The 18,491-nt window shown below is 47.6% G+C and overlaps 2 protein-coding genes across 7 annotated transcripts in view; both read right to left on the bottom strand.

Annotated features, from left to right (window-relative positions):
* The window catches only part of St3gal4 (ST3 beta-galactoside alpha-2,3-sialyltransferase 4), a 47,896-nt gene extending 44,068 nt beyond the window's left edge, over window positions 1-3,828 (bottom strand). For 3 of the 6 annotated variants that reach the window (XM_027945426.2, XM_027945430.2, XM_027945431.2), the window contains exon 1: window positions 3,712-3,828. The gene's annotated coding sequence lies outside the window, so the exon portion shown is untranslated. The remainder of the gene's footprint in view (window positions 1-3,711) is intronic. The other 3 variants (XM_071616850.1, XM_071616853.1, XM_071616851.1) reach the window with 1 other exon arrangement.
* Window positions 3,829-13,810: 9,982 nt separating this feature from the next.
* The window catches only part of Dcps (decapping enzyme, scavenger), a 37,891-nt gene continuing 33,210 nt past the window's right edge, over window positions 13,811-18,491 (bottom strand). Inside the window, exons 5-6 of the mRNA XM_027945435.2 lie at window positions 16,025-16,135; window positions 13,811-14,217 (exon numbers count right to left, since the gene is read on the bottom strand). Coding sequence (XP_027801236.2) covers window positions 13,951-14,217; window positions 16,025-16,135 — 378 coding nt within the window. The 3' untranslated portion in view covers window positions 13,811-13,950. The remainder of the gene's footprint in view (window positions 14,218-16,024; window positions 16,136-18,491) is intronic.

The raw sequence follows: 18,491 nt of genomic DNA, 5'->3' as shown, positions 1-18,491 counted from the left end.
TCAGTGGTAGGATGCTTTCCCAGCATGTGTGTTCAATCCCCAGCACTGAAAAAAAATAGGATTTGGGGGTTTGGGGTGAGGTGGTAAGGTTTACATTAAGTGATGTGAATAAGTGCCTAGCACATTTTTTTTTTTTAATTGATCAGAACAGGTCTTTAATAAGTGCTTGGTTGATAAATAATGACTCCTTTTGTTATTTGCTAAGTCCCTTTTCATTATGACTTTTATTATGCTGCAATGGGAGGAAGACATAGAGTAGACGGTGGGCACAGTAGCATTGCTGCAGCAACAGGAACCTGCACCCTGAAAGGGGGTTTGGGCCCAATGCAGAAACACAACTACACTCCCTGAAATGCTCCCTGGACTCTTCTAGCTGATTTTCCCCAAACAGGAAAGCAAGATCCTGGAGTCCCTCACTCCCAGCAAGGGACTGAACAAAGCTGCAAGTGGAAGAAGAGGTTATCCTACCACTCCAACTGCTCCTGGGCTTCTGCAGCCCAGCCTTCCTCACACTCAAGGCCCACATTGAAAACTGAGGGCCTAGCCAACCTACACATCACCACAGTCTGAATAGCCGCACCCTCCTTCATACTGGGCCAAAAGCAGAACCCAGGGCTTCAGAGTGTAGACAATCACATCATCCTTCTGTATGGCAGCATTTGGGGGTGGGGTGGGTAGAGATGGGGCTGTGGTCTGGCCCTGGCTATGTCTCCAAGACTTAAAAGAAGAGCCAAACCTCTAGACACACACTGCCCTCATCCTGAAAAGCAACACCTTTTGGTGGAATTTAGCACCTGGCTGGGACCACAGTATCACTTGCTGCTTGCTGCTCCCACTTGAGGCTGCACTGGACCACCTCCTCCACCTGCATTGCATCATGTGAGCCTGAGTCTGTGTGCGCACACGCACACGCGCACACACACACATACACACAACAGGAAATGGCACTCCCTGAAATGCTCCCTGGACTTTTCTAGCTGACTTTCCCCAAACAGGAAAGAAAATCCTGGAATATGATAAGGTTTTGGGAGATTCTGAGGCCAGGGATGGCTAGAAACACATCCAGGGGTGCTCAATATTTATACAGAAGCACTGAACACCCCTGAGAAGGGGTGAAAAAGGAGAGAAATATGCTAATGACTACAATCACCCAAAGTCCCCTACGCTAGCCATTTCCTCCTGGAAACCAAAAGCTTCTGGTCAAGACCCTAGGTCTTGAGAAGGAAGGAAAATCCTAAGGGCCAGGGAACAAGAAGCAGCAGCTACACCAGCATCGGCTTGCTACAGAGAACTAACAAATACCAGGTGAAATGATCAGTTAGGGGGTGGGAGCAGGTGCTGAGAACTCAGGAGTTCCCACTCTTTACCACCTGTTCTGCCTTCCTACGTCCAAGGTCCATCTCCAGGGACAGGGAGCCCTGGCTTGGCTTTCTGACCCTAGTGGAAGCCCAGGCTTCCCACACAACCTTGCTTTACCTTCTACCCTTTCCCTGTGTTCCCTCCTCTTCCCTCCCTGTAAGCCCAAGGACCGAACTCCGTAGGTATCTTACAACTGTTTCATATTTAGTCTGAGGTACAGTGATCCCTTCCTTACAATGGATGGTGCAAACCTTGAGACCCTCTGAGAGGAGTTTTCAGCTCCACTGAACAACTATGGAGCAGTCACTCTGAGAAGAGATCCAGAGACCAGAGGCAGTCTCCAGGGCAAAGACAGATGACAGGCCCAGACAAGGTTACTGCAGGGAGGCCACAGTTCAAGACAGTGCCAGAAAGGGAGCTGGCCTCTCTGATCCTCCTGTGAAGGGGAGGCCCTTTTCAGGATTTCTTGCAATTTCAGAAAGGAGTAGATTCTTGGTTCTACTCAGAAAACTAAATCCTAAGAGTGTAAAATGGCTGGGAGACTGGAGGGGCCAAGACAGTTTCTGAGGAGTGGGGAGTAAGTCATTTCTTCAGGGAAGGGAGGGATGGAGGGAGGGAAGGGGGGGCCCTCCTATGTTTGAGAAGCAACCTATTCCCAAGCCAAAGATGCCCTCTCAGTACAAGGTCCAAGCAGGTGACTCCTACTTTTGTGTTAGGCAAGTGCTCTAACCACTGAGATACACTTATGGCTCCTAATTTACATTTCTAGTTTATTCCATTCACATCACCCTTCTAACCTACACTATCACCTTGAAGTCTGGGGAGCTGGCCCCAAGTCTGTGTTCTCCCTCAACTTCTTGGTGGAGCCCAGAGCCCACTGAAGTAGCCTATGATCTCCCACCCAGACCAATCAAGAAACAGCATAAGGAGCACCCTGAGAATGGGGGCAGAAGCCGAGCAGGAAATAGGTAGAGGAAGCAGGGCCACCTCAGCTTAGGCAGAGGGTATCTCCAGACCAGCACCCAATATAACAAAATAGCCTGATAGTCAATTTCCAGGCCCCAAGCAATTGGCACCTCCCAGGTACCTCATTGAATTACATGGCAGTTTTGGAGAGTCAGTATAGGAGAAATAGTTCTAGTAGCAAACACTTACATAGTTCTTCCTCTCTGCAAGCACTTTTCAAAGTACTTAATACAGATCAACTCATTTAAAACCTGTGGACAGATGCCAGGACCAGGGCTTGGAGAAGGCAAGTGGGAGGGTGGGGTCTGTAGCACTGGTCCTGCACAATGTCATGGGTTTGTGCCTTTTGTGACAACCCAGCCTATACCAGGTCCTTTTCCAAAGTTCTACAGAAAGTAAGTCCACCTGAACGTGGCTTCCATTCCATGCTTCCCACCAGTGGTGGAAAGCACAGGCTTCCTTGAGGGTGGGGGAAGCATGAACTCAGGGCATAGTTGGGCACCAAACACAGCTTACACCCCCAGCCTTCTAGCAGCAGCCCCTAAGCCCGGCCCTGGGGACCCAGTCTGAGGAACAGAGGAAGCTGCAGTAGATCCGGCCAAAGACAGCCCAGACAAGCCTCCTCCAGGACTGGGAATGGAGGGGGCAGTGCTGGCAGACATGTTGGCAACTCTGGGCTGGCCACAGGTCTCTGCCAGCAGGGGTCCCAGGGAGGCACCCAAAGCAGATAGCTGAGCGCAGGATCTCTGCCTCATCTCCTGCCCTGGAGCTCTAGCTCACCCTCCCTCAAAGCCATTCCACTCAACTGTCCACCACTCAGGCAACTTGGAAGCATAGTGGTCTAGGTCCGCCACAGACCGCCCACAACGTGGCCCTGGTGCTCTGGGAACCGCCAGTCTCCAGCTGGCAACCCCACCTTTGGGCTCTGCTCAGCGACCTTGCCAACTCCTGCACACAGATAGACCCCGCCAAGCTTGTCACCTCCAGCAAAGCCAGACCACATGTACCAGACTTGATGGGGACAGTTGTGGGAGAAAACATCGCTCTAAGAATGCTGGAGGTGAGGGATGCCTCTTCACCAGGCACAGGGGTAGGAGGTAGAAACTTTCCAGAGAGGAGGGCTGTCCTGTTTGCTCACTCGGAGGAAGCCAGGAGAATCTAGAATCCGGCTTCCCGCGAAAATGTGGTCCAGGGAAAGGAACCCCGGGAAGCAGCTCCCCAGGGCTGTGGCCGCCCCACCCCAACCCCGAGCCACGCTGTGCGCACGTGCCGGGCCCGACCACCTCCCTTAGCCACGGCGCTGGGCTGGGGAAAGGCGACCCGGGCCCCCTCGCCTCTCCCAGCCCTCGGCCGTGGGCCCCCGGCTGTCGGCCGCCGCGTACTCACCCTGGCGGGTGGAGCGGGGCGGGGCAGGGCAGTTCCGCGCACAGCACCGATCCGCTAGTCGCAGCGACTGGCGGCGCAGCGCTGGCGCAGCGGCTCCGCTCCGCCCGGTCCCTGTCCGGGCGCGGGGCCGGCCTGGGAGCAGGCAAGTCTGCCTGCAGGGGAGGCGGGGGCCCGGGCCCGGGCCGGGCGCGGGGCGGGGAAGGGGCCGGACACGCTTGCGCACACTGCCGGAGAGTCGACTCCGGAGCTGAGGGGAGGAGGAAAAGGCTGGGGTGGAGGAGGAGGAAGGGCGGGGGCGGGGGCGATGCCGCGCGCGGGCGGGGCGGATGCCCGCGGCGGCTTGGGTTAGCAGGAAGGCTTCGAGGAGGCCCGGAGAGAGGCAGGCAAGGGCCCGAGGTGCGGTAGGCGCGGAGGGGTGGAAGAGCAGACCGGATGGGGTAAAGGCAGAGCCAGGGCAGGCGCTGACTGTGAGTGGCGCCTATGATGGGTATGCCCAGCTCAGCCTCCTCACACCCTCCCCGGAACAATGAGATCGGAGAAAGGGTTCTCTGCCCTCCCTTGCGGTGAACTGTGTCCTTCCCTCACTGGAGAAACTGAGACACAGAGGAGGAAGGACCTTGTTCCGGGAGCACTGAAGGCAGACAGGTATCGTGGACCACTTTGTGGGCTCTACCCTACCCCAGTCTGGACCTGCCACCCCCAAACTGCTCCTTCTGCACCCTTCACTTGCACACCATATTTTGGCCTAACAAAGCTTCTAGTCTTACTTAAAGCTCCAGGCATCCTGTCTCCACGGGGAAATCCCAATAAACCCCTGACCTTGGTTCCTAGGGCCCTGGCATCTCTGGAGTAAATCTGGAAACCGTCCAGGCTGAAGAACAGTGCAGAAATCGCAGCGCAGGACTATCCCTCTAATGGTTCTTTCACCGGACAGCATGCAGCATGGCATTTATTGAGCCCCTGGTGTGAAGCCCTTGGGTTTGATGGCACGAGTGATTCTAACAGAAATATATATATATATATAATCAGAATGGCTTCTCTTCTGCCCTAAAGATAACTCAGACTCAGCCCCTGTCCTCTGAAGCTTACCATCCAGCTACAGAGAAAAGACTTGCATTGGGCTCTTTCAAAGAATAAGGCAGGATAGCCTGGCGCTATGGGACAGTCTCTAATCCTAGCGACTCAAGAGGCTGAGAAAGGAAGATCACAAGTTCCAGGCCAGCCTCAGCAACTTAGAGAGGCCCTAAGCAGAGACCCTGTCTCAAGAAATAAAAAGGGCTGGGATGTAGCTCAGTGGTAAAGTGCTCCTGGGTTCAATCCCCAGTACAAAAAAAAAAAAAAAAAAGGCAGGACAGGATGTGACTAAGTGAAAAATGTAACTGACAGTTAGTACAAGGCATTTAGAGAAGTGGCAGCTCAAAGTGCCCTTCAGCTAAGCAGGAGGGCTCATCTCTCTAATGTAAGTTATATTCTGCAAGAATAAAGTGAATCAAGTTCACTTCTAAGTTCTTCCACAGGTGACTGTTCCATCTTAAATCACACTTTGCATGAGCAGAGGCTGTTTGGCAGTTCACCAATGCCTAACTCAGTTTTATTTGAGTGTGCCTTTAGATTTGTCAGTCATTCAACACATATTTATTGCATATCATGTTCAGATCTGGAACTCGACTGGGTAGAGAGAACACAATGACTAAATCTCTCCTTGGGCAGGTCAAGAGGAAGAAGGAAGAGCCCTGTTTTACAGAAAGAAAACTGGCCCAGAGAGAAAAGACAAATACCCTAAGTGATGAGCTGTGTCTGGCAGTACTGGTCCAAGAATCAGCCTGCCCTTCAAAGTTGGCAAAGTCTTTGATGAATTAGATCTAAACAGTTTTCTTTTCTTGCTCAGAACCATATCAACTTTACTCTGCCAGAAAATCTAACTTAGGGCTGGAGTTGAAGCTCAATGGTAGAGCACTTGCCTAGTATGTGTGAGGCACTGGGTTTGATTCTCAGGACAAAAATAAAATACAATAAAGGTCCATCAACAACTAAAATTAAAAAAATTTAAAAAAGAAAAGAAAATCAAACTTAACCAGCTTTTACTCCTGGAGATGGGAGTTCCAATCCTGCATCTGTCAATAAATAGCTATAGTTTTCTTACTAGAAAATAAATAAATAAATGGAAATAACTGAGCTTATTCAAAGAGCTATTGTTGGTATCAAATGAGGCAATGGATGTGAATTTGTTCTGAAAGCATAATATGTTATATACAACTGTACTATTATTATGCAGGTGAAATACCTATTTTAATATAAAAGTTTCCTCTACCCCCATGTATCCCAGGTCTGGTTGCTGGGAGAGAAACTAACTATAATTCTGATCACCTCCTCATACTCCCATTGTTCTTACTCATGACTTCTCCCCTCCAGTTTCTTAATGGCACAGTCAGAAGTTTAGCTTGCTCCCTCAAAGTCATATCTGTGAGGCAGGAGAAAAGCAATTCTGCTGCTTTCAGGCACTGAGTTCTGAAGCCCCTCCCAACTCCATTGCATTCCTTCGTTCAGTGTACAGGACATTACAATCTGCTTACCAAGAGCCAATGTGATCGGGCAATCAAGGCTTTGGCTCATGGATATTTGTTGTTCCTCTTGAGGTCAGCTGTGGTGAGAGTTGGCCAAGACAAGCTATAGAACAAAAATCCCAGTCCACTTCCAAGCCGTGCCACTTCATTCCCACTTCTTCTGCCTTCCTTTTACCTCATCTGAGTTTCTCCTATGTGGATATGGTAGGGCACCTCTCTGCTAGAGCAACCAGAGGTATCTCTAGAGCAGAGGGAGGAGACCTAGGAGAAAGAGGTATGGGGGCAGGTGCATCTAGACCTAGGAAGGGCTGGCCCTGCAACAACTCCCTGGAAGACAGTGGGTGTGGGCAACAGACAAGGAGACGCTTGACAAATGTGCCTCCCAGGCTTCTGGCAGCTGTCCTTCTCATGTGCCACGTTAACATCCTGCCCACGAGGAGAAAGGAACAGCAAGATGCTGTCTGAAGAAGTAAGCTCAATCCAGCATCTCAGACGCTTTTAAAAATAGTAACTCCAGGATGGTATTTCAGCTCCTATTTTTATCAGATTTATATGGCTGGGCCATGGAACTGAGTTGTTCCCAGGCTTCTCAATAGCAGGGGACGTCACTATTGCAATGTTAGAAACCTGCCAGTAGGCAAAGGCTAAAATGCATTCCAGGAACCTTTAGGCAGGAGGAGATCCCAAGACATCATTCATGCAGACTTTGCCTCTGTTTAGGCCACAATAAATTAACCACAGAAAGTTTATTTCTTGTTTTTTTTTTCCTTTAAAACCTCTGAAGCTGGACTTAGTGGTGCATACCTATAATCCCAGCGACTCCAGAGGCAGAGGCAGGAGATCATAAATTCCAGGCCAGCCTCAGCAATTTAGCAAGATCCTCAGCAACTTAGAGAGACCCTGTCTCAAAATAAAATAAATAAAAAGGACTAGGGATATAGCTCAGTAGCAAAATACACCTTAGGCGTAATCCCCAGTACAAAAACCAAATCAAACCAAATCTCTGGTTTACATCATCATCTAGGATTTCATGGGCCTTCTAATCACTATATTTTTTAATTTTATTTTTCCTTTGGGTACTGGGGCTTGAACTCAGGGACATTCAACCACTGAGCCACATCCTCAGTCCTACTTTGTATTTTATTTAGAGCCGTTTCCAAGGCTGGCTTTGAACCCTCCATCTTCCTGCCTCAGCTTCCTGAGCCACTGAGAAAACAGGCGTGGGCCACCATAGAGTTATTTTTAATATTGTCTTAGTCCATTTGGTCTGCTATAACAAAATGCCATAGCTTAGATGCCGCAGTCCGGCTGTAGCAAAATAACCTGGGGGGTGACGAATGACTTGTGTAGATTGATACAGCAGGAGTGGAAGCCCTTTATTGTAGGACAGGAGCGGTATTTATACATTCCACAAAGCTTATCTTAATTAGCATAAACTAGATACATCAGTCAACCAATAAGAAATCTCCACACTTAATGGCTCGCTGGTGTTACTTCATAAACCACTCCCTCTGGCATTTTGCCAGACGCCATCCAGACTTGTTTACAGACTAGATGACTTATAAACAACAGAACTTTATTTCTCACAGTTCTGGAGGCTGGAAAGTCCAAGTTCAAGGTGCCAGATTTGGTGCCTGAGGGCCTGCTTCCTGGTATGAACTTTTCACTGTCACCTCATATGATTAAAAAGAGCAAGGGATTTCTTGGGGTCTCTTTTTTTTTTTTTTTTTTTGATACCAGGGATTTGAACTCAGGGGTGCTTAACCCCCGAGCCATATCCCCATACCTTTTTATCTTTTATTTTGGCAGTGTCTCACAAAGTTGCTGAGGCTAGCCTTGAACTTGCATTTCTCCTGCCTCCGCCTCTTGAATTGCTGGGATTATAGGTGTGCATCACCACACCTGGATTTGGGGTCTCTTTTATAAGGCATTAATTTCATTCCTGAAGACTCTGCTGTCATGACTTATCACCTCCCCAAAGTCCCATCTTTTAATACCATCATCTTGTGATGCAAATTTTAGGAGGGACACATTCAGGCTATACAAGTTAGCTAGTCAAAATATCTGATTATTAGGTTACTCACAGCAGAAAAATAGCTGCTCATACTTACTGAGTGATATTACTATTCTCCCAAATCTTCTTCTTTAATCCTCACAAACGCCTCTTAGATAGGATAGGCACTATATTTTTTAAAAAATATTTATTCTTAAGTTTTAGGTGGACACAATATCTTTATTTTACATTTATGTGGTGCTGAGGATCGAACCCAGTGCCTCGTGCATGCTAGGCGAGCACTTTACCACTGAGCCACAACCCTAGCCCCAGGATAGGCACTATTGTCACACTTATTTTGAGGAGTTATGTAACTTGCCCAAGATCATACTTGGTTATGATGTAGAGTTTATGCTGGAGCCATGGGACCACTGTGCTTTCCAAGCAGAAGAGAAACAGAATGTTATGAAGTTTCCCCTTAGCTTTGGCTGTCTTGTCTTTCTTTTTTTTTCCTCCCAGCGCTGCGGATTGAATCCAGGGCATGCTAGGCAAGTACTCCACCTCTGAGCTACACCACAGCCCATCATTTCTTCAATATGATTCTGAAGCACTGGCCAGTGCTCTCACTGTATGTGTGCCCCAAGATGAGCTTGGTTCTGAGTCCTATTCATATGAGTCATGACTTGTGAAACTTTGCTTGTGCTTGTCATCTGGCTGATGATTATCAAATTTTAGTAAGAGCACAAAAAAACAAATAGTACATGATCTCACTTATAAGTAGAATCTAAAAATATTAAACTCAAGACAGTGGTGGTTTCCAGGGCCTGGATGGTACATGGTCAAAGGAAACAAACTTTCAGTTAAACAGGAGACATAAATTTGGGAGATCTATTGTGCAACATGGTGACTCTTTTTAATAACAATGTATTGTATAATTGAAAAAAGCTCAGAGAATTGTTCACCATAAAAAAAATGATGCATAATGTGAGGTAATGCATGTGTTAGCTTGATTTAGCAATTCCATAGTGTATATAAAGGTGTGCAAAGTGTATACAAAAGTACATCAAGTTGTACACCACAAATATATTTTTATCAATTAAAATAGAAGTTAATTAGTTAAGAAATTAGAGATTTAGCTCCTCTTTGGTTTAGGCTCCCATAGACTTCACTACTCCTTCAAGACAGTCATTTCTTTTGTCAGTTTTCATAATTAATGCCTGTGTTCCTTATGAAATTGTAAACTCCATATGAGCCCTACCTGAGTCCAAGTCCTTGCAAAAAAAAAAAAAAAAAAAAAGCTGGATGCCAAAACCTGTTTATTATATTAAACTGGAATTGAAACACTTTAAGCTTTAGGCCAATTTAGTCCCTGCTAACAGTATTTACTTGGTAACTTCAAGTTGATACATTTCAGAATCCAACATAATTTCATTAACAATAATAATAGAATAAACTTAGGGTTGTTGACATTTTATAAGTAAGGATACTTAAAAAACAACTACCACTAATTATTACCATCTTCTTATTTTAAAAAAGGACATTTTAACACTGTGTATACATTTGGAGAATAAAAAGAATCCTTTCTGGGTGAAGAGTTAGTAGACCTACATGGATAAAATAGACATATAGTCAGTTCTACCCATGGATAATCCTCATGGATATTATGAGTTCCACATCTGTGGATTCAACCAACCTCAGATTGAAAAATATTAGAGAAAGGGCTGGTAATTAGCTCAGTAGTAGAGTGTTTGCCTCGCCTCCTTAAGGTCACAGGCTTGAGCCCCAGCACTGCATAAATAAATAAGTAAAAAATTAATTAAATATATGCATAAAAAACTGCATCCATACTGAACATAATCGTTTTCCTTGACACTATGCCCTAAACAATACAGTGTAACATAGCACTTACATTGTACTATATATTATTAGTAATCTAGATGTATAGATATTTTATATACAAGTCTACAACATTTTATGTAAGATACTTGAGCATCTGAGGGTTTTGGCATCTTGGGAGGGGGGCCAGTCCTGGAACCAAACTCCCCTGGATATCAAGAGAAGCCTGTGTTCAAATGTTTTGGATAAAAAAGTATACTTTGTAATTGTTTCTTGATTTGTTACTCAACTTGGGGATTTTTACTCAACAGGAACATGAAAAATGGAGCTTGGATATGTTCTTTTTCTCAGTTTCATATTGACAAATGGCAGTTTTGCTCTATTAGGAAACTCTGGGACAAATGGATAAAAGCCAAGGAACAATAGCAGTCATGCCTACAACTACTTCTTTCCTTTCTTCTCGAACCAACCCAGGAAAGAAGTAGGCCATGTGTTGGGGACTAAAAGCCACTCTAGGAAGGGCAACATCTGCCCTTGCTCTGGCAGAGCAGGGACACAGGATGCAGGTAAGGGCATTCTCTCCAGCTCAGAGGACCACTGCAGAGGACCACCGGCATTTGCTATTTGGTCAAGATAAAGCTGAGGATGTTGTGTCTTGCTCTCTCAGAGGAGATAATAGCAGTGGGAAAGTGTGAGGCAGAGAGGAATGGCTGTTACTTTGCTCTCAGAGGAGGTAATAGTGTGAGGCAGAGAGGAATGGCTGTTACTTTGCATCCCTTGGTCTCAGAACCAGAAGGCCTGGATTCAAAGCCCAGTTCCTTTCTTCCACTCACCACGTGTTCATTGAACACTTACTATAGGCAAGGAACTGTCCTAGATCCTGGATAAATGGTGAACAAAGGACCGGAAGTCTCTGCTTCCCAGAGCTAACATTCACCCCATTACATTGGACAAAGCATCCTGAGTCTATTTCTAAAAGGAAACAAGGACAAGGGTCCCATGAAATAAATGTTGATTTATTTTAAACTCTGCTTTGCTGAGCCAGACAGTATCCTAGGTGTTGGGGAGACAGAAATGACTAAAACAAGTTCTACCCTCAGGCCAGTAGAGAAGGCAGACAAGCCAACAGTTACAAGTAGGAATGAGGTGATGCATGTGATATTACCTGGACAAGTCGTGTAGGAGAGTGTGACAGGAAGGGTTACCCCCAAAAGACATATGTGCTTTGGGATCTTGACAGTACTCTGCACAGCAGCCAACCCTCTGCACCGTTAGCTCCAGGCCAGATGCAAGGCAGGAACCTCAGTGGGATGAGGAATAGGGGGTGATGGGACTCAAGGGTTCTGTGTTCTATGGAAAGCCCTAGTTTTTTGGAGATGGCAGTTACACAGTGCTGGCTGGCTGGCTGAGGGGGGAGCCCTTCACCAGAACTCCTGCAAAGGCTTGTCCTATTCTGAATAAGAAAAATAAGCGGTGAGGTTCTGAGAAAAGATCCCTCTGTGCTGTTGGGAAGATATCAGACTGGGAGGAGTTCAGGGGACACTATCCCAGAAAGGCTCCTCCTTACAGAGTGAACCAAAAAGCATGCAGGAGAGGTCAACCTGCAGGAGAGCCAGAAAGCCAGCCAGGGTGTAGGCTTCTTTCTGCCTGGATCTGTGGCCTAGAAGGGCACTCCCTGCTTCTCCAGACTCTCCACCCTTTCTGCTGTGACCCCCTAGCTTAGTTTGTCCAGCAAGAGCTCTGGCCCATCACTCATCCCTCCTCATAGATGTTTTTTTTTTTTTTTAATCAGGAACTGAACCCAGAGGCACTTACCACATCCCCTGTCCCCACCCTTTTTAAAATATTTTATTTAGAGACAGAGTCTCACTAAGTTGCTTAGGACCTTGCTAAGTTGCTGAAGCTAGATTTGGGCTTGCAAGCCTCCTGTCTCAGTCTCCTGAGCTGCTGGGATTACAGGTATGTGACATAGTGCCTGGCTCCTCCTCACAGTTTTATGCATCAAGCCATCAAATTCCTACCAGCCATCCACCACAGGGCAGACACATGAGACGATGGCATGGAACATAAAGGTCAGCCCAAGCTGGGGGCTTGGAGTCACAAGCAGCACAGTTGGGTGGGTAGTGGGGAGCATGTGATGTGGCAGAGGGAGTGTATTCTGGAGGGAGTCCTCACTTTGGCACCTTTGCAGTACTGAAGTTGGCAACAGTATTTGCTTGTCAGGACCATCTGATTTCAGAGAGGAAAGGGGTCAGTTTACCCTTCCAGTAAACTGGAGGGAGAGGAACTGAGCCCCACGGAGCAGCCCTGCCAGCTGGAAACCGCTCTGGGAGAAGCCCTCAGGCCAGGCTCCTGACCTCAAAAGCCCAGCAGTGACCTGTGGTCCTGTCCTCAGGAGTATGTGCTTTTGGTCCAGGAAACTGTTGGTAAGATGTGTGGTGGCCATGAGTGGATCCAGCTGGATTTGCAGTTGAGAAACCTGTCTTAGTCACTACCTAAAACAATTGCTCACTATCTGAATCCTGGGATTCTTGAAGAGCTGAAGGGAAGGGTGAGTCAGGAGACCACTCACACTCAGGAGACCACTCACACTCAAGCCTCACCACCAGGGTCCACGTCCTGTTCTCCACAGCAGGCAGTGTGGGCCTAGGGCAGGTGCAGCACTTGTGCCACCTGCTGAGGGCCTCACCTGCAAAGAAAAGAGCTGGGCTCTGAATCCAGGCCTCCTGGGTCCCACACCCAGGAGACAGAGTGACAGCCACCCCTCTGCCAAATGCTTTCCTTTTGTTGTCACTTCAGGGCCCAGATAAAGCTTTCTGAGCAGGCCACATTAGCCTCAGCTCTACCCTGATCAAACAGCAAATGCCAGCACCTCTAACACTGTGATACACTTGTACTTTGTGCTGGAGAGTACCCTTGTGTGCATGCTGTGTCCCTGCTCTGCTGGGGCAGTGGTAGATATCACCCTTCCCAGATAAGCCCCTTGGCTCCAAGTCTGGTCATCATTCTCTTATCTGTCAAGGACCCTTCCTGGCCTCCAGATTCTAATGAACCTATAGCACTGACCACACTGTGAACCCAAGCTCCTTAGGAGCTTTTGTACTCAACTGAAACCATATTATATTGCCCTTGCTGATAACACTGTTTTGCACTTGCTCTTCTGGCTGTTCCACGTGAGTGTTTTGTCTTCCTGCCTAGATAATAAACTCAAGGCCAGAGACTAGCTGACCAAATTACAGAGGCAAAGGCAGGCTTTTGGGGCTTGCATCATCAGATTCTCATTAAAACCCTCCCACTTCCAGGCATTAATCCCCCATCCTCCTCAGTAAGTTTTTCTACAGGGTTAACGCACATGCAGGGTGTGACACCAGGGCTGTGAGGGAAGGAGGAAGTGGCATCTAAAGCCTCTATAGACTATTTCCGGAGAGGTTTTGAATTTAGTATTTTGGGGGACCTCCCCAAAGGCGAATTGGTGGGAGAGGGCCTGGCAGCACAATAGGAAGGAGTGTGAGCAGGGAGGAGGGCAGAAACCAACATGTGTGGTGAGTACAGGAACTTGGAGCAAGCTCTCAGCACCCTTCCAGGGTACTGTCACTTTCCAGCTACAGCCACAACCTTGACTTTCCACCCTTCCGGGGGACTTTCCCACTTGCTCTGCCCAACTGTTGTCCCTCCCCATCTGCCTCCCCAGATCATGCTATCTGTCTTCACAGATGAGCCTAATACTTTATTCACATATAAGGAATAAACCAGTACAAAATAAATGTTTTAAAAATCCCCTTGGAGTAAAACATAGCCTCCACACTGCCCAAAACCACAAACAAATGTGCCCCTCTCCTGGCACACTCAGGGTTGCTGGGCTTCTTGTAGGAGCTTGAGTAGGGGGTCATCAGCTCTGAGGGTAAAAGTGAGAGTGCGCTGCTGATAGTGCGTGGGGTCATACTCTAGGTTTTCGATCACCTGGGCCAGCAGGTGGGCCCGCTCCACACTGGAACCGGGTGCCTCAAATCCCAGGGCAGTGAAGTGCACATGTAGGTGGTAGTAGGAGGGCAGGTAATGCAGGTAAACACGGAGGTGGTCTGCCTTCACCTGGTAGCGCTGCATGATGGCTTCCTGATGTGAAAAGGGGAGGCAAGAAAGTGTTATCATGCTGCCCACTAGCCAGTGTCAGGACCCCCACCCAGCACTCCTCCTGTCTTAGCACAGGCTAGCCTGGGATAGCATACAAAAACCTTCCAAATGGCTCTCTGCTTGCTTCAGATCCCTCTGTCTTCCATTCTAGGAAATCAACAAAGGCAGCAGCAAAGCTGAGACATGCATTCCCCCAACAGAAGAGAGCCTATCTTCTCAGGCTTCCCTACAACAACCTTGATAAAACATTACTTTGAGAATCTAGGAAGTCTCAGTGTCTAAGTATAGGGCCCAGGTTCCCAAGACTGTGGATATTGTCCTTCCGCTGGATGAATTAATTACAAGCACTTGATAAACCATGAGGTAGGTGGGAGGAAATATATCTACACTCTCTTGGAAAAAGGCTTGGAAACAGAGATGGGGCTGTGCTGAGAATCTGGGGAAAGGGAAAAGGCGGGGGAAAGGATATGGGAAGGGTGACCCACAGACAAACGGGCCGTTGCAGCTGGGCTCCTTTCACCAAAGGAAAACATTTACTTTGGCCCAGGTTCTCTCTGCCCACTCCACCTTGCTCAGAGGGAGGTCTTTTTCTATCTACCCTGACCTCCCCTGTCTCCTTCAGGAGCCCCCAAGACTTGGAATTAGGAGAAGATGTTGATCTCCTTCATGGGCAGATCCCTGAGGAGGTCAAAGGTGAAGAGAAAGACTCAGGCCTCATGCCCAGGAATTGCTGCAGCAAGGTGAGACCAGGCCCAAAGCACCCAAAAGGCTTCCTGGAATAAAGAGGGCTGGTCTATTGGGATGAGGCTGCCAGGACAGGGAGGAGTGGGTCAAGTGTCTCAACAAGAGAAAGACATCATTCTGTGCCATGGATAGATCCAGAGGTTACTTTCTGATAAAAATAAGTTGTTTCAAAAACATAAAGGCAGTCAGAAGAGGGTGCCATGGGCAAGAAGGTGTTGGAAAACAGGCCAGAACACAGTGACAGGGGAAGTAGGATCTGGGCAGAGCCCTGGCACTGGCTAGAAAGTGGCAGAGTTCTCTTTGGGTTGGGTATTCTGGTAGCTGTCAGCTCCTGGCATGATAGGTGTATATCTTCACATATTTAAAAATGAAAAAAGGGCTGATATCTGGTTCCACAGAATGGTGTATTTAGAAGGGATCCCAACCAGATATAGGGGTCCACAGAGGTGAAATGACTGTCCCAGGCCACTCAGCTAGTTAGGGCCAACATGTCAGGCCATAACCACAACCCAAGATCCTCCCATCTTCCCCTGCCCCCAAGGCCCCTTTTAGTGCTCTTAAAATTTCATTAGATTGAACAAATGTTCCAGATAGAAAGTATCCTAGAATATCAGGTGCCATGGAATCAACCTGCTCTCTGCCTTGTATGTACATATATACAAGTCAAAATCATGTGCCCTAAAGCCCAAGAAACCCATCTGGCGCAAGGTGGTTATCATGCGCGAGGCAGGTGATCCTGAATGGTAGGGGCAAGAGTCTTGGAATGGAGGTTAGAGGGGCATACCAGATGAAGCCTATGAAAAAAGGCAGGGAGGCTGATCTGGAGGTGAGGAAAGGTGGCTGAAAAGTAGAGTTTAGAGGGCTGGCCAGGACCAATGACCCTTGTGAAGCAACTTAATGAGCCCTAACACAGTATAAGACTGGCATACAGAGAGAAGCCATTTCCAAGACACACTCAGGGAAGAGTGAGGAAAGAGGCCCAGGGAACATACTGGAATCTTGAGTCTAACAATGGACTTCAATGTGGTTTGGTGAAGCAACTTACCTGCCCTTCAAGAAGGATGTTCCTGAGCAGCGGCAGGTGCTCTTGAGTAAGGTCCCGAAGTGATTTGATGCCTCGGCGATGACAGATGGCAATCAAGTACAGGTCATCAAGCTGCACAGAGACCAAGGGGAATGGGAACAGTTCTGGGCCTCACAGGGACAGGCTGCCAGTCCTGATATTTCTACCCCCAAGGCACACAGTGTCCCCACAGCCAGTCCATGAGACCCCATGGCAGGACTGGTCCCCAGGCAGTGTAGGTGTTCTTGTGCCCAAGGCTAGCAGGATTATCTAAGGAACAGGATTTCTGTGTATTCTTCCTTCTAAAGAACATCCTGCAGCAGTATTACCCATTCTTCAGAGTTGATGGGGGAGAGGGGAGGCTATAGGGAAGCTCAAGAAGAGCCAAGAAGAATTCTTTTCCTCTAGGAGTTTACAATCTAATCCATGTACATAAGTCACTCTACTGTAAGACATAAAGTATAACTGCTTTTTTGAGAAGATTGGGGGTTGAACCCAAGTCCTTGTACGTGCTAAGCACACATTCTACCACTGAGCTATACCCTCAAAATAAAGTGATCAAAACACAGGAGGAAGAATGAAAGGTTCCTGCTCGCTGGGATGATCCAGGAAGACCTCCTGGAAGAGAAAGTAGGGGATCTAGGTCTTGAAAAACTGGTAGGAGGTGGACACAGTGGCACATTCTGTAATCCCAGCAACCCACAGGCTGAGGCAGGAAGAACACAAGTTCGAGGCCAGCCTGAGTAGCTTAGTGAGATTTTGTTTCAAAATAAAAATAGGTCTGGGATGTAGCTTAGTACTAGGGTGCTTGCCTCATAAGTATGAAGCTCTGGGCCGTGGGTTTGATGAAAGAAAGACAGAGGTAGGGCTGGGGATATAGCTCAGTTGGTAGAGTGTGTCGTGCCTTGCACAAAGCCCCGGGTTCAATCCCAAAACCACCACCAAAAAAAAAAAAGAAGAAGAAGATAGAAAGGACATTCTGGGAGAGGGAACAATGAGAGAGGAGGCTCAGAGTCAAGACTGTATAGGGCACAGAAGTCGGGGGGCAAGCAGCCCAACTTATCTGGAATGAAGGCACATGAAGGGGTGTGTGGGATATAGTGAGGTGTGAAGGAGGGAATGGGAGCCTGGGGCCAGCTTAGCAACAAACACCACAACACCACAGCAGTTAGCCCATTTCTCTCCTCCCCCATCAACATTTCAGGGGTGGCTGTTCCTGCTGTCCTTCCTGAAAACGGCGCCTGTCTGAAAACCTGGAGGTCACAACAGAGCAAAGAATCAGAGTCAACAATATCTTGTGCCAGAGAGCAAATGAACTCTTCCTCTTGGCCAGAAATCCCTCTCACATCCTCCCCGCTACCCCAAACCTTGGCCTTGCCTGATTATCACACTCAAGTGCCAGGCAGGCCAACATTCCCAGTGCTGAGGCTCAGGGAGAATGCAGCAGTGCCCAGTGCTGTAGTCTGACCTGCTGGATTCTTCATGGAGATAATATGGGGACCATGAGTCACACAGTCAAATCCCCAGGGACCCAACTGCCTTATGTCCAACCATGAAATAGTATCTTCTTGTCATTCTTTTCATCCAGAGTTCTAAGAGTCTGGGTTCTCCCGGACAGACCCTGCTAGAGATAAGCCCACGAAGGCTTAGTTTCTTCCTATGGCCTGTATCCAGGAAATTTACTCTCATACTAGGGAAGAGTCCAAAGAGAAACCAGGAAACAAAATTGCTTGACTTGGGCATATGTGTGTGTGTGTGTGTGTGTGTACATGTGTGTGTGCACGCATATCTGCAAATGTGTGCACATTTTCAGCTATACCACGTCTGTCACAGGACACCCAGATAATAGTAGCATTTGTTTTAGATGATGTCTGTTGACAAACCCAAACCTGATATTAAATCACATCTCTCTGCTCCATTGGAATGAAATGAGGCACGGAGCCGGTGTTGGGTGTCAGCTCACAGGCTGTGTGAGGGAACAAAAAGAAACCATTATTTGATAGCAGACATAACCCCAAAATTTCTGCAGGCAGCCAAAGTGCTTCCTGGCCCATAGAAATGATCTGAAAAAAGCCTGGCAAAAAGGTGGGTTAGGGCCCGAGACTGGCACCCTAAAAGGTAGCCTATTGACCACTCTGGGGAGATAGACACAGTCAGTCTCTTTGTAAGGCAGGACAGTGAAATCAAAGTTAATGATTTCCTGACAAGGGGCAAGACAGAGGATGACTAGAGCATTGGAGAGCCATTTCTTGACATCCGGAGTGACTTAGAGGAAAGACTCCCTGGTCTGGGAACTTTAGACTAAAGAACAAACTATGTGAACCAAAAATGCATGTGTGTTTGTGTATGTGTGTGTGTGTGTGTGTGTGTATTTATACACACAATATATAAAAATTATCCCTGGAAGGAGATACAAAGAAACAGAAACAATGATTGTTTCTGAGGAAGG

The sequence above is a fragment of the Marmota flaviventris genome, chromosome 9 (assembly GCF_047511675.1).
Source record: "Marmota flaviventris isolate mMarFla1 chromosome 9, mMarFla1.hap1, whole genome shotgun sequence".
NCBI classification, from domain to species: domain Eukaryota; kingdom Metazoa; phylum Chordata; class Mammalia; order Rodentia; family Sciuridae; genus Marmota; species Marmota flaviventris.
The sequence above is the reverse complement of the archived record's forward strand: the minus strand, read 5'-3'. Positions and strand labels throughout refer to the sequence as shown.